General features: G+C 45.2%; 2 protein-coding genes across 2 annotated transcripts in view; one reads left to right on the top strand and one right to left on the bottom strand.

Annotated features, from left to right (window-relative positions):
• Dci (Dodecenoyl-CoA delta-isomerase) overlaps window positions 1–2,972 on the top strand; it is a 32,875-nt gene extending 29,903 nt beyond the window's left edge. The window contains exon 8 of the mRNA XM_055069228.2: window positions 1,991–2,972. Coding sequence (XP_054925203.1) covers window positions 1,991–2,146 — 156 coding nt within the window. The 3' untranslated portion in view covers window positions 2,147–2,972. The remainder of the gene's footprint in view (window positions 1–1,990) is intronic.
• On the bottom strand, window positions 2,227–15,858 carry LOC126528253 (transmembrane protein 17-like). The gene is made up of 4 exons (XM_050176144.3): window positions 15,714–15,858; window positions 13,862–13,965; window positions 12,165–12,278; window positions 2,227–7,184 (listed from the first exon to the last, which is right to left on the bottom strand). Exons 1-4 carry the CDS (start codon window positions 15,811–15,813, stop codon window positions 6,942–6,944), a joined length of 561 nt encoding a protein of 186 aa, XP_050032101.1. The 5' UTR covers window positions 15,814–15,858; the 3' UTR covers window positions 2,227–6,941.
• Between the last annotated feature and the right edge of the window lie 138 nt (window positions 15,859–15,996).

Raw genomic sequence — 15,996 nt, 5'->3', positions numbered from 1 at the left:
ACGCGGCAAAGCCGGATTACAGGAGACAAGAGCTATGCGGGAAAACAGCATATCAAGAGACGCATGAGAGTCTAGCATCCCCACAACACACATTAAAAATAATTGTTGGTTTTCTGGCCATGCATTGTTCATGAGCAAAATTAGCTCGACAAAAAGACAATACACACAGGAAGGGAAGATAAAGATAAGTGCTAATTATCAGCTGACTACATCAGTATACATCAAAATGGCCATATGCAGAACAATGTTAGAAATAACAGCAACAAACAACAAAGGTATCCAGGTCACGTGGCATTTAGGAAAATAAATACTTTTTCTGGCAGTATTCCAAACGGCTCGCTGGCACGCATATAGGTGCTTTTCTTTTATATGAAACACCTCTGTGGTTTTGCATATTAGTTTATTTCTGTCTGAAAACAAAACTGAAGTGTCACAGAAAACCAGTTTTCCAGCCTTTACAATGATTACCTAGATGCAAATACATCACTGAGGATTCTCTTTTGTAGCACAAGCACATTTTCTTTCATTGTTCTTATTTTCTATCTTTCTTGCAGCTCTTTGAAAAAGTTGTTGCAGATTGTCAGAGGTGCTTAATGCAGCATTGTCATACCAGCGAGCAACATTCTTTCATCCTTGTGAAAAGTGATGGATGTATGGTACATCAACAAGCCTTCGTTCAGTGCCTTCTCTTGCTCCTAATTGACCCTTGTTGCTTTGCTGCAGGCCCTCAGCTATGTTGATTGCTTTATCAGCTGCTCAATAAATAATGAGCTCCACAGTCTTGTCGGTTTTAGCCTAATTGTTTTATTGAAAAAGTTGCTGCATAATTTGAGCAGTGCTGTCCTGAGGCAAGATATCGCAACTGTGTTTTGACATTCTCTGAATGTCCCAGGCTCTAGTGCAAGGTGGGTGTAAGTGGTCTATGAACATATTCAGCAAGTAAATGTGAATTGGGTAATTGGCGAATGTAATTAACTACAATTTCCGGACTTGTCATTGCAGGTATGATCAGACCACACCTGCTAGACACCCTACTCATAGTATGAAAGCCCTATGTCAGTGGAACATATCTTGCGCTACTAATCTGGATGTTCAAAGATTGTGAAAAGCAGTATTGCCATGTCTTGCCTTAAGGCGACATTGTTTCACGTCATGTGGAGTCACAGTTAACAAAATCTTTTTAAATCAAGTAACTAGACTAAGATTGGCAGGATTTCCAGAGGCAGCAACAGAGGTTGTCTTATGATTCCTTATGAATTTAGGGAAGCCTGGCAAACAAATAAAAAGAGAGACAATGCCACAAGTACTTAGCCACAATAGAAAATTTATTCGAAAAAACAATGCCGGCAGTACTGACTGCTTTTGCCGCAGTATATTTCGTATGTTTCGAGTTCTAGTCAGTGTTTCAATTCATAACAGGTGTGCAATTCCTTGAAGTGTCAACCTTGTTATGCACAGTGCACTGCTGGTGCACCTACGCTTCCTCTTTTCATTGTTGACTTCTGTGTTTGGTGGGCCAATGTTATAAGGAGCACTTGATTTGCATTCCAGGCTGTAAAGTATGCTCAATTTTTGCATTAAGAGTACCACAAAAATATTTTCCCTTAAACACAAAAAGTACTAAGTACACTTTAGAAAGTCTCTTTCAAAAATTAAATTCAGCACTAGTCATTGAGGCTTGGGACATCACAGACAGGAGAAGGGAGTAGACAAGATTTGCCCCAACTCTCAGCTGGAGCAGCCAGTACGACAAAGCTGGTTGGTAGTCTTTCTGAGCTTTGCCTGACATAGAGCTTTTATTGGAGATGGCTCCTTACGTGCCCACCTTTTAGATAAATTTCGACACCTTGTTTCAGCTCCTTGTCTTAGCCTTTCTGGTAGTCAAGTACTTTACACTAATTAGGTGCCTTTGTTTGAACATCAGTCATCTGTCCCCTTTTGTATGAACATTCCTGCACACTCTGACAGCTCCCATTTCTCTGCTGTTCAGTCTTTGCAGTACTCAAAGGCACTGGTTCGTGACCCCATCTGGGCTGACCTGCACAAGGCCAACGACAAGGAGTGTGATCGCCTCACAGAGCGCTTTGTCTCGCAGGAGGCAATGCAAGCTGTCATGAACTTCTTCAAGGACAAGGGGAAGCTTTGAACCATGCAGCAGCGCATGTTAGAAGTTGCATTTGCTACCTCTGAGGTCTCCATTCAGCCTTGTGCAATGCCAACTGTGAATTTATTTTTTTTTTTTTTTCTGGTGAACCTTCGAGGGCTAAGTGCTGTGGATCGTAGCAGTTCTTTGGGCCACATTTTCCCTACACAAGGCAATTTTGGTCTGACAAATAGTGCTACTTGGGTTATTTCAGTTTGGAGAACTAAACATTTTCCGTAACATCAAGAGCATAGGGCTCACTTTTTTTTTTCTTCAAGTGTACTTTACAAATAACTGTACCTCGAGCTGGAAAGATGGCATCTGACAAAAAAAAATCCTGACAAGCATTCTACGGCATTCAGGTGATAACGAAAACACAATGGGCGCGCTCCTCAGTATGGCTGGAGATCTACTTACTAGAAAAAAAAACGTCCAGGTTGAAGCAGTATAGAATGCCTCACAGTCACTTGCAGTTGTGGAGTCTGATGTGACTAGTGTAGAATGTTTTTAGAACTTTTGCAGTATTTTACACACTGTTAACCAGATTTTTGGGCATACTATGGCAATGCAAAGTTAATTCATCATGTACAACAGTGATGACAACTTGAAAAGTATCATTTGATGTAGGGCCTGGTCCACAATTTTCACTGTTGAATATAGATGGTCGATTACAGCACTCATTTTGGTGCCTACATCTCTGTCTGTGTTGCTCTGACTGGAGCGTCAAACTTGTGTAAACTTTATTTCCTGTTCTCTTGTTCACCTGTGCATGCAGGCTGTCATGCTCACTTGAATGTTGCAGTTTCAGATAAAATGTCATATTTTTTTACTCTGTTTTCTGTCTCTCTGGTCTAGCTTTATGACCTCAATGTTCGAGCGTAGCAAAAGGTGTTAAAGTAATTGTAATTTTGGAGCGCAGCTCTTGGGCGGCCATTCCTGGGTTGAGCGTCGGCGGCGGTGTAACCGTGTGAACGCGCATGTTCTTGTTCCCTAGTGAAATGGCGCAACCCACTCTAGGCGATTGGGCATGTGCCACTGCTTGCGTCGTCTTCCAAAGCTGGTTCTTGAGCTTCCCTACCTCCCACCCTTCCCTACCCTACCCTACCCTACCCTCCCCAGCCCCAACCCCCCTGAGCGATGGGACCCAACTTACCGACCCAGCTAGCGCTGGCGGCTGGGGTCCAGGAACTGCTGGACGCATATGGGACCTGAGGAGAAGGTTCCACCCCGTCTGGTGCCAGCGCGCACCAACCTTTACTAAGGGCTCATTAAAAGTTCATTCTCTCTCTCTCTCTCTCCAAAGCTGGCTCCGATGCCGTTCATCATGCTAGCGTTGCCATACTGACCCTCCCTCTGCGAATGCACCGATTGCAATGGCCCACTGCCAGCCGGTGTGGTGATTTTGGTCTCAAATTATTTGCCTCAATATATGGCGAAATGAAAACACATGAAAAGCTGCACTCAAATTTCGCATTAGGGAGTACCATAAACGTTGACATTTTTTGTGTGTGATATGTTCATGGGAATGAGATCTTTGTGATGTGGTTGTTCGTGGCATGACAGTTCTGCTAGTTTCACCTGCAGGAAAGTGTGTGTGTGCATATTGGTGAGGATATGCAAGGAAAGGATGGAATACTGAGTTCTTCAAGAGATGGTCTAGGTAACTTATAAGTGCATAGAACTATGTAAAAGGGCTAATTGTAAAGTTTGTCTCATCATTTCTGAAAAAAAAATTAACCATGCTGCTTCATACATAGCAGGCAATTATATATAAAGGCTAGAGACACTTCTTTCGCTGCTCAAATTCACTATTGTAAAATATTGCATCATGGGAAAAGAAAAGACAGCTATGCATCACATAATTTTGCATAACATTAAGTCTCGCACTTTTATGTTGCACAATGTGATGCAATTATTACATGGAAGGTGTCGCAGATCAGGACCTGTTTACTACTGCCGAGCAATATGAAGCCTGACTATCACCAGCAGCCCCAGTGCACTGCTTGCATTTACGACCAAAGCACAGTATGTTGCATAACAGAAACATAAAGGTGTACAAATAATTTGAGATTTGGTGTGACCTTGGTCCACACGCTGTCGTTTTGAATATAGAATAGAATAACTTTATTTCCATCTACTTGATGGAGGAGGCTGCAAGTAAAAGCTGCTCCAGTAGAGGCAGCTTGACGAGGCCCGCAGCCCCTCCCTACAGAATATATGAGCTAGTTATTCCACAGAAATTGTTGCAGACAGAAAACTGAACAGTGTTATAGGACCACATGATGGGCATGATAAGGGCAGTGAAGTACCTGAAAAGCAGGTTTGGAGATGAGACTAGTACTGTTATGGAACGGCCGTCATCCTTTAATTGCCCTGGAGAAGGCCACCTTGTGGCATATTGCCAAAAAAGGGGGTTCATGGTCATGAATAAGAAAGCTGATGACCACAGCTTGTGATGGCTGTAGGCAAAACCACAACGCAACAAGGAGGCAGTGGGGTGTGCTTGGTCATCTGCTTTGGTTAGCAAAAACGCCGCTGTTAATTAATGGCAGGCTCAAACTTTTGACCGAAATTTGTTCGCGAGGTCAGACCTTACTGCCTACAGTCGTGCCACAACCTCCTTTGCACCCATTTCTGACACTGCAATTTCAGGAATCAAGCGTCCGCACTACAGCGCAGCTACGTCGCGCTTTGCACAACTAGCTACACGCAGTCTTCTCATATTTGCACTTCCTGGGACACTGAATTGCCAACATTTTGGCGAATTTGCAATAGTGTGTACAACCAACAACACCTAGGTAGTGGTGGTACAACCCAATTTCATCTCAAGATGCAATGGCGATGAACATGCAAAACAAAATGGTGCGCAACATCGCTCGCCAGGGCTTTCAGCTCGAATCGCAGGATCTTTAGGTTAGGTTAATGTATTATTGAATCAGTTAATTTGTCATGATTTCAGTTAAAAGGGGAAAAGAAAGTTTATTGTTAGTAAAAGCATGTAGTCCTATGTAAAGTATTTTGTAGGTGATGCATTGTGTAGTTAAGCAAAAACGTATTCTCACGTAGACCTGGAAAATTATGCTGCAGGATGTGTATATGTCTGTGTTGCTATATAACAAGATATGCTGATGTATGCTTGCAAAGCTATCACTTGCAAAAATATCAACTCAACGTTGTTTCTAATGGAATTTTTTTATACTATACAGAACTTTTTAAACATCGCTGTGACAAATAGTGTAATTGTAGCCATTGAGCTGCATGACTTAGAGGTGGACATTACTTGCACGTGAAATTGAAATGCATAAATGACTAATTAACAATTACACAATTCACTTAATTACTTTATAGCACATATTGTACGTTCCAAATTGTAGCCGGTGAGTTCACGAAGTGTGTCCACTTGGAGCGTATTTCTGGATGACGCCAGTTTCAAGATATTCATTCCCTTCAAGCTTCAGTGCACAAAATGGAGGTTTGTTAAAAAAGTAAGTGGAACAATATGGGACTTTCACTGTAAGAATTGCGGCACATATCTCGAAACCTGTACGATCCTTAGAAGTCACTTTAAGTGTATATACCTTGCAAACTTACTGGTTACAATTCGTAAATTGTAATCTTTGTTGTAAATTAATAAAGTTCATTATTGAATTTTGGTGATTGATTATACATTTTGATTTCTTGTGTGAGTAATGTCTGCCACTTCAGGTAATCCAGTTAAAGGGCAACAACCAAGCTATCTGCGAGAGGTGATTTTTAAAAATTCTGTTTGGTCTTAAATAAAAACTTGTATGCCATATCGAGCACTATATGTAGGGCGATTGCAGTAATGAATGCATAATATTTTTGGTATACCCCTTCAATGAAATAGTCCAGTGGGACCAACAGGTTCATTACGGAACTCCCAGTCAGGGAGGCAGTCCAAATCATTTGGCTGGCGCAAGTTTAAACACTGCTACCATACTCCTTCGGTGAAATATTCACCTATAACCAACACGTCGACTGCAGAATTCCCAGTTGGGAGTGGCTAGTGTTTCCACTGAAATTTTGGTCCAGCTAAAAGAAGTTTGAAACAACCCCGCCATTAGTGATGAAATAAATACCCAACTGTGGCTAACAGGTTCGTAGTGGAAATCCCTGTCGGAACTGGCTGGCACTACCAGTTGAAATCATTGGAGATCACTTTGAACAAGCTTGGACCTCTGCTACCATGCCGAAGCTACAAAGGAAGCCCATCCGAATTTCATATGGAAAATGAAGCTTCGCAGTTGAAGAAAACGTCAGTTTCGCCTGTAAGGCGAAGCATAGATTTCAATGCCAAATTATTCGACAACTACACGAAGTAAGGTTAGCCCTTCTATCAGCTGCATCAACTGCTGTAAACATTCACCTACTAAATTGACAAGCTCGTTGTCACGCCGCAACGTTATCGCACTTGGACTTTATATGGAACATCACGGCGACGACAACGGCAAAAATTCGCCGTCGAGTGTACACATATTTGCTATCGCAATAACTTTCGTCTTGGTGCTGGGATCGAACCCAGTACCAACACCTTTCCGAGGCCGTCGATACTCCCTCGGCGAAATATTCAGCTGACCGCAGGTTTGTCGCGAAATTCCCAGTCGAGTCTGTCTGGTACTGCCAGTTTCAAAGCGTTTGAGTTCCAGCTGGAACGAGTTCTGAGAACAACCACTATTAGCCGTACGCGCTCGGACCACGCCTCGATGTGAACGTTCCATCACGCGTTTGTCTTGGGCACACGTATACCGAAAGGTCTCCCTGGCGGCACGCACGCACATCAGTCGACATGCTGATCGTCGCGCGAGCCCGCAGCCTGCCTCAGGAAGCGTCGCGCCTGGCTGCGCGTCACCCGGCGGATGACGCCGAAGGCCACGACCACCTGCGTGGCCAGCATCAGCGCGAGCGGCACGTCGACGGCACGCTCCAGGGGCAGCGGCCGGGCGCCGCCCAGCGCCAGGAAGGCCAGCAGGGGCAGCTGCAGCAGCAGGCTCAGGAGCCAGAAGCCCGCCAGCGCCGGCATCTGCGTGCATGGCGGGACTGGTAATTCCTTCGGCCCTGGACTAAGCAAATAAACTGGGAGGGAGCATCACGTCAAGAAGCCAGCCTTTGCAAGCGAGCTCTCTGTCGAGCCATTCTCATCGTTTTTTATTTCCTTCGCAGTGTCCACCCTACGAATTACCTCTGACCCTTAGCGCAGTAGCCGAGAGGTTCCCGGTCGGTATAGCTTATTAACTTTTGTTCGGCTGCCTAGCTGCCATATAGCTCTGCCTGAGCAATCAGTAAAACCTAGAACCGGGCACTCTGACGTGACGATCACGGGTTGGGTCGACGCGTTCGGCTTAACTCCTGTAGCGAAAATGGTGCCTCCTATAGTTCTTTCCTTCGTGCCTGCCTTCGGCTTTCGAGAGCACTCGCACTTTAATTCTTGGACCTTAAGAGATCTAGAGGTGCCAAAGAAGATATCGAGTTTTAGACTGTGTACGCAAAGCGCCACAAGCGGCTTGCGTTCTTTTGTATTCCTCTGGGGTTCTTTTGTATCCATTTTTTGCGTTCTTTTGTAAGGCCGGCTGTTTGCGCCCCCTAACTTTGCGAATGCAAAATCTAAAACTCCCAATTATCACCCGCACATTTTATACGTACACTCTACACTCTTAAAACGGTTGCACCCTTTGGGGTGTATATTTGTCCCACAACGATAATCGTCATCTGTCTTGCCCGTATTTCCTTTCTTTAACGCTGCGAGCCCGGTACTTTCAAGCCACGAACGGCATGCGCGTTATCAGCGTGACAGAAAAGTAACGAGCGCAGCGTTTTCAAGAAAGGAAGTTCGGGCAAGAGAGATGACGATTATCGTTGTGTGGCAGATGTGCACCCCAAAGGGTGTAAACTTTTTTTAGAGTCTAAAAGTGATGGTGTTAGCCATGGAACAAGTTAACAAAAACCCCCTCGCAAGGGTGTAAAATTGCTTCCTGCAACGTAGTGTAAGAAAATTTTGCACCCTTTGGGGCTTATTTAACATTGCGCTCCCGGTGCTTCCCAGTCACAAACGGCATGCGCGTATCAGCGTGACTAAGAGTTCCTGACAGGAAGACGGCGAGGCTTCCTGTCAGGAAACCCAAAATGCACCCTGAAGGGTTTTTACGTGTACAGCAAAATTTAATTACGCCCTTAAGGGTGCCTACAGTAATTTTTTTAAATACTTTTTAAGGATGCGCTGTCCCATGGCTGGAAACCATACCCTTAAAGCGTAAACAATTTTACTGTGTAGTATGTCAAACAAATGAAACGCAATATGGAAAGTATATGTACTTTCATTTTGTAATGCGCTGAGTGAAACTGTGAACGGCTACTAACACAAAAGAAAAGACCAGACGGGGCGAGAAGGTGCGAACTACCAAATGGCTTATTGTCTGTGAAAAGTTGCTCTTGGCAGCATCTGCAGATCCCTACGCTAAAATGACGACAAAAAAGGATGGATCGATAGCTTGGAACCGGAAGAACGCGTTGACACAAAAGCGGACGTAATAAATGATGAACTATTGCCATGTGTTGGATTTTTTTGTTTACGTGACAGGTGAGTAGGCTCCGGAAGAGTGCATAGCCGAAATGTGTGATCACGTGCATGTATAGATTAGTGAAAAACTGGTGACATGAAAAGGAAAGAAAAAAACCTCAGTAGACAAAACCCAGCAAACTCGTCGTTATGCCATACCGGCAACGTAAGGCATAGGTACAAAAAAAGAAAGCACAGTTGCGACCTTAAGCACAGGAACAGGTTCGTGTGGAATGTTCGAAAGATGCAGTCTATAGAAGCACTGTTTTCACATGGCGAAGTGTACATTGAACAAAGTGGGGGCTACTTCAACGAAAGATTAAAATAACAAATACACGTGTCAAAAGCTGGTCGTGTCAAACAACCTCGCTGCGCACCATTTGTTCCTTTCTTTTTTTTTTTTTTTTTTTTTTTTAGAACTGCTGTTGTCGCCCGCACTAATGAAAATGCGACTGAAATTTTCAAGTCTCTGAGCATACAGGGCTGGATGTTGACATGTAGCGCACCTTCTATCTCGATCACGGCGCCCGAGATAGAGCTATCAAAAAATGCCATGTTAAAAAATAACTTGGCGATAGCTAATTATTATGCATCCACTGTTGTGTCAACGTGTTCTTCGGGTCCCAACTTATCGATCCATCACTTTTTGTTGTCGTTTTCATAGAGTTTATACAATAATTATATGAAACTCTATGGCCTTTTTAGCCTATAGGCAGCTGTACATGCTCGGTTAAGTGCAGCCAATACAAGAGCAACGTTTCATCCACAGTAAAACATTTGGTAGTTTATACGCCTTCTCGTTGTGTCTGATGTGTCCTCTGTCAGTAGCGATTCTCAGTTTCATTCAGCGCATTACAACATGGATAAACACGAACGTATACACTCTTAAAAAAGTTTACACCCTTTGGGTCATACCTTTTTGTCACGCAACAATAATCGTCCTCTGTCTTGCCCGGGCCGTATTTCCTTTCTTTAAGGTACATCAAAGTCACGGAGAGCTTGCGCGTTATCAGCGTGACACAGCATTGTGGACATGAAAGTGGCGAGCGTCGAGTTTATAAGTGAAGCGCAAGCAAGGCAGACGACGATCATTCACTCTGAAAAAAAGTTTACTTCCTTTGGTTTGTATTTTGTCCCCAAGGAGTAATCGTCATCTGTCTTGCCCGTATTTCGTTTCTTCAATGCTGCGATCCCGGTACTTCCTCGTCACGAACGGCTTGCGCGTGACACAACATTATCGACAGGAAAGTAGCGAGCGCCCAGTGTTCAAGAGAGGAAATTTCAGCAAGCAAGGCAGATGACGATTATCGTTTGGGGACAAGATAAGCCCCAAAGGGTGTAAACTCTTTTTAAGAGTGTGAAGGAGAACACTTTTTACGAGGAATGAACTTTTTGCCCGGTCACATTTAAGCGCGCAGTCACCAATGATAATAAAGGCCACAGAAGCATACACACTTTAAAAATTGTGCACCCTTTGAGGCTTATATTGCCCCACAACAATAGTGGTCATCTATACCCTGCTTGCATTACGTTTCTTGAAAACTCTGCGCTCGCTACTTTCCTGTCGAGGACGATATGTCGCGCTGATGACGCGCATGTCATTCATGCCAAGAAGTACCGGGCGCGCAGCGTTAACGAAAGGAAGGGTGCGCAAGACAGATGACGATTATTGTTGTGGGATAAAATAACTCCCAAAGGGTGCTAACTTTTTAAAGGGTGTAGATACAAGCCGCAATATGGTGCCGTCATCGTGCACAAAGCGGTGAGCACGGGAACAAAAGAGCGCGTAACAGTTAGGCCTACCTATAGTTCGTGTTTCATTCGTACACACGTCGGGTCTGTGCATGGCCTTTGCGTAGCTCGTAGCCTGGTAACAACGAACCTGTACCACTGCATGCGTTGAAATCATAGCTGCGGTAATGCAGACATGTATGCTGAGTGAGTGCACTCTATGGACTTTATAATTAACGCGCTGATGCATACGGCGTTGCTGTACGGGCGTCTCTTTTTCCATGCACGGGCTGTGTGGTAATTGTATCGCCCGCGGCTCTAGGAGGCAGACTGCAGCCGGGAAATTACTCCTATAGCTGATAAATAGAGAGAGGGAGACGGGAAAGGAAGTTAGCTAGACTTTGTCAAGTTTGCTACCCTACACATGCGGAATGGGGAATGAAATAGGGAAAGAAGACAAGAGTTCCGATCATTCACGTGCCTATTCAGGTGCGGTTCCAAGTTTTTTCGAGGGCGGGGTCTGACTTTCAGGTGGTGATTGATGATAATGAGTTAAGTAATGGATAGTACATGCTGGCGGGCTCTCTTCAAATATCATTCAACCTTCCTTGTCTCTCCAGAGCAAAAGAACAGTATAACAGCTGAGAAAAGGGACTGCGTAAGTTTTCCACATGCCATACGCTGACGCTGCGCTCACAAATTTTAAGGTGGTGTCAGGACATCCGGTTTTTTCCTTCTGTATCGGCGCATTCGCATTTGGACAATGGGCAGCGCGTGTCTACAATCGAGCATTCAAGTCTGCCGATTTCAGGTACTGGAGAAGAGCTCGTGTTGCTTTCTGGGCAGATAAACTGGGAGGTCGGGAAAGCCCTTTAATACTTGTAAAATAGGTACAAGCGCGTTCCCAGTCACGTGGTCAGCCATTGAGCGACCGGGGCACTTCTAAAGGGCTGTCCACACCAGTAGGTCTACAGGTCCACGGTGTTTGGCCAAAAATATTTTTTCCCCACCTTTATCCTGCGCATAGCACTTATAATTGGTATGCGGTGGAAAAGTAACGCCCGCGGATACTACAGCTATAGCGCATGTACTTCTTTCGGTGCCACTACGCTGTCGTGCCACTCCTTGCATTTATGCAAGACACCAGTTCTAGTCAGTTGAAGTGGGCGCCGATATCTCCGCCCGACCACACCGAATAGATAAATAAATAAATAAATAAATAAATAAATAAATAAATAAATAAATAAATAAATAAATAAATAAATAAAGTGCGTGTCGGGCGCTTGAAGCGCTTATGTGCCATTTTGAAGGTGATATGTCCGCCAGTCTATAGTGTATTGCCATGGCAAACGTGTTGCTGGGCTAGCTAGCTGGTTCATGCTTGCATGTTTAAACAAGTGCCTATTTAATTAGACCGAGAACGACTAAAAGAAAGGCTTAATTATGAGGGAAGTTGTAGGGGAGGACTCCGGATTAATTTTGTCCACGCATGAAGGCACGGCACAGCGACTTTTTCTTTTTCTTGTATCCCGGCTCCATCGGAATGCGGCCGTGAGTCGAACCCGCAACCTCATGTTCAGCGGCAGAGCGCCATGGCAACTGCGGCTGGTTGTCCCTCCCTCTTTCGTCGCCTGGAAGCCAGTTTACCTGCAGGCCCTCGTTTAAAACTCCATACGCGTACGCGTACCGTATTGCGAACGCGTGTACACGCCTCACCTCCTCGCCGAGATTCCCTGCGTAGCCCAGGTAGAGCCGGGGTGGTTCCACGGCTGTCATCATGATCAAGATGGCCGCCGAGATGGTCTGCTGCGTGAGCGACAGGTAGTGGAACTGCGCAGATCGGAGGTAGGGTGGCTCGGCTGGGGGCACAGTGAGACGTACAAATGCGTGCGTCTGCGGCGTCCGCGTGTTCACTGCCGTAGGCAAGCTTTACGGGCGACAGCCTTCTTTCATCACTCTGATTATTGCCACGCGCATGTATGTAGTTACCCGCCGAACGTCGTAAACGTGTCAGCGTTCAGCAAGCGGCCCTCACACTGCCGCAGATGGAACTACCGGCACTACCGGCCCGTTGGCCATCTCCGATGGTGCTAACGAATTTTTTTTAAGGCGATGCTTTCTTGGCCATTTCCTCTCCACTTTCCGTGGGCGGCCGTTTGATCGAGTAAACTGGGTCGAACCTGGACACTGTGTACAATTATCAAAGGTGGTGACGCGGGGTAGGCCAATCTTAAGAGCGCATAATGTGCGTGATCGATCGCAAGGTTTTTAACGTGGTTTGTACCGCGAGCCGACACCTGAGACAGTGCAACGTCACAGTTCTCACGCACCCATGTCCCCCGCAGCATATGTCTCGACAGTTCCACCGGGAAGCTATCGCAATTCATCTTGACAGCAATCATCCGGTCCAGTTTCTGCCTAATATTCGATTAGTTTATTGTTGTATAACGACGCTTACCGTTGCATCGTAAAGTAGATTCTCGGTTTCTCAAACGTGCGTGCTTCCAAAAAATAAGCTCCGTCTCCTGTGAAACGACGAGATACGAGTGAAGCGGGCTTCTCCTCACAAGAACTCATGGAGTGGCGAAGCCAGCTTTGACGTGAGCGTGCGCGCACGCACGCACGCTGGGACAAATTTTGCGGCGCGTAAAAATAAACAAGGCTGCGGCGCAAAACAACCATTCATGTATATTTAGCGAACAACCGACCGTGAAAAAAAAAACCGGGAAGGGTAGCTGTAGTCGATTCTTTTGTTTTTTACAGTCTTGTTTTGTTTTTTCTTTGCCTTTGTTCCGAATCCGTTGCTAGAGGAACACACGTGCAAGCAGCATGCAGAGCCGGCCTACTTGCTACTCAGGCTGCGACTGTTCCCTAGCAAGCGACCACTCTTTTGCACGCAGTTTTTCACAAACGATTAGAATTCCACTCGAGCTGTGACTCAAGTCCGTTCTTATGTGAGCGATATTGCAAGTTGGTTTTGGCGTTCTGGTTTACGAACGCTTCGGTGATAGTTCGCCGTCAGGTGCGCTCTGATTGGTTGTTTTAGTAAAATAGGATGACGTAGCTCATCCGATTTTGCTCAACCAGCCAATCTGCGTGCCCTTGACGGTGAACTATCGCCGAAGTGGATCGTTTCAGAATACTACCCCTGAAATGGCACGAGGATGCGAGAGTATAACAAGTACTCGAGTCTGAACGGGCGAATGCCGAGACACACACATATACATGTAGTCGTATGCGTTCGGTATATATTGAAGTTAGAGAGTGCACGCAGTTGCGAAACGCATATCGCATATGATTTGCGTATGAGTTCGAGACTGCATATCTGGTCGCGGTAACCCTATCACCGCGGCAACTCTTCAGTATATATTTTTTTTTCGGAATAAGTTGCAGATGCATATATAAGGGGGCACCTTGATGTAGAAGGCGAGGCAGCGGGATATCAACCACAAGGGAGAGTAGAAGAGATTGAAGTAGACGGCCACTTGTAGCGGCAGGCTGGTCAACAGTTCTTCGCCTGGAAAATATGCGTACAAAGCACACACTAAGCACTCCAATGAGCCTTTATAGTAAAGCGTTTGATTGCATCCCGCATCGATTTGAATCAAAGTAAAGCTGAACTAAAAGAAAGCAAAATGCCATGAGCAGGCTGTGTGAAAAAGCTGGATCTCTATATTTCCTTGTGTCTTTCTCATCTATCTACGCTCCCTGGGATGATAAGCAACCATAGGCATCAAAGGGTCGGTATAGTATATATAATTAAACTGTGATTGTGTATTGAATGCATTCATTGAAATAGCTAATAGGTTAGATACATACCGCGAGTACGCCAGAAGGGCGTGCAGAATGACCGAAGTACCTTCTAGTACACGGTAATCGAAGGGTTGCGACCGACGCCACATTGAAATTGTTGTACCAGATTCACTGCGACGCCATCGATCATTGCAACGTCCAGACGAGGTTGGCCAACTGTTTATCACTAAAATATATAGAGCCGCATCGCCTTCGAAAATTCACTAGTTTTAACGGTCTTGCATACAATGCGGGACAAGTGCGTAAAAGTAGCGTGACATGTCATCGCCATGACGTCACGGAGGCCGCAGCCTGAGCGCGAAACCCAATAAAGAAAAGTTTGTCCTTCACTTCTTCTCAAAGCAATGGATATTTTCCAGCAGAGTATAATGCGGATATATAGTTATTGCAGAATAACCCACCTGCCAGTAATTTGGACTGACGGAAATGCCTTGAAACCTGCGAGTACCAGTTGCGGACGTGTTTCTATGACGTCATATTGAATTATCAACTAAGTAGCTCGGGTACAGAGTCTCCTCTTGCAACGACGCCACTTTACCTCACGCACTATATACTCCATGCGCGGGTTTTCCTTGAGTCTAGTGGGACGATAAATTCGTAAATTACACTCCTGCCACCCACCGACGCTCCACCTCCTACCCCAGAATATTTCCTTCAGCCCTCCCCCCTCCCTCCCTTTTTTTTCTCGTTCTTTCTTTCCTTTCAGCAACTATTCAACACCGAAAATATACTTTAATTGTTGGCACTTGCAGATGAACTGCTAGCTGGATGAATTCCTGGGTCTTCGAGATATAAAGCTTCTCAATGAAAGGGCATTTTGGTGACCCCTATTTTTATGAAGATATAACCTGCTCGGACAGAGGCCTTTTCATCGCATATGCTTACACATTTACGGCCTACTTTCACGCTGATCAACGCATGAACTTAATTATATATAGCACGTGCCGAAACATTGGGTTTGCGATAGTTTAATCAATTGCATGCACTAGCTTTGCGCCAGCAAACTAATTATAACGTTTATAAATAACAGCATACAAGAATACGTTAGAGGCAAGTATCTATGGCGTGCATACGCGGCAGGTGTACATTATCACGTGCAACCGTATCGATGCTTTTTTTTTTTTTTTTTTTTTTTTTTTTTTTTTTTTTTACCGCTCACCCGCCGTGGTTGCTCAGTGGCTATGGTGTTGGGCTGCTGAGCACGAGGTCGCGGGATCGAATCCCGGCCACGGCGGTCGCATTTCGATGGGGGCGAAATGCGAAAACACCCGTGTACTTAGATTTAGGTGCACGTTAAAGAACCCCAGGTGGTCGAAATTTCCGGAGTCCTCCACTACGGCGTGCCTCATAATCAGAAAGTGGTTTTGGCACGTAAAACCCCATAATTTAATTTTTTTTTTTTTTTTTTACCGCTCAGTACAGCGTTGCCCCCGCGATAAGCTTAATTCTTACCGTGCTTTATAGCTATTGCCCTCGATCTGCTGCAGCTAAGATGCAGGCCAGGGAATATCGTTTCCGAAACTGCTTCGACAAGAGTTCTCACTGACGCCATGCCTCGAATCTTCTGCTACAACATATTGTGGTGTCCAACAGCTGCACGTTCGAATGTTTGTTGTCACTAATCGTAACCTGGGCAACGGCCGTAGCATGTGCTTTTCAAAACTGGCGCTTCATCCCTGCGTTAGCGCAACTATGCTCATCTTAACAAGTGGTAAGGACTAAAAATCGGCTTTCT

The sequence above is a fragment of the Dermacentor andersoni genome, chromosome 9 (assembly GCF_023375885.2).
Source record: "Dermacentor andersoni chromosome 9, qqDerAnde1_hic_scaffold, whole genome shotgun sequence".
Taxonomy (NCBI): domain Eukaryota; kingdom Metazoa; phylum Arthropoda; class Arachnida; order Ixodida; family Ixodidae; genus Dermacentor; species Dermacentor andersoni.
Note: the sequence above shows the minus strand (reverse complement) of the source record. Positions and strands in the feature narration are given on the sequence as shown.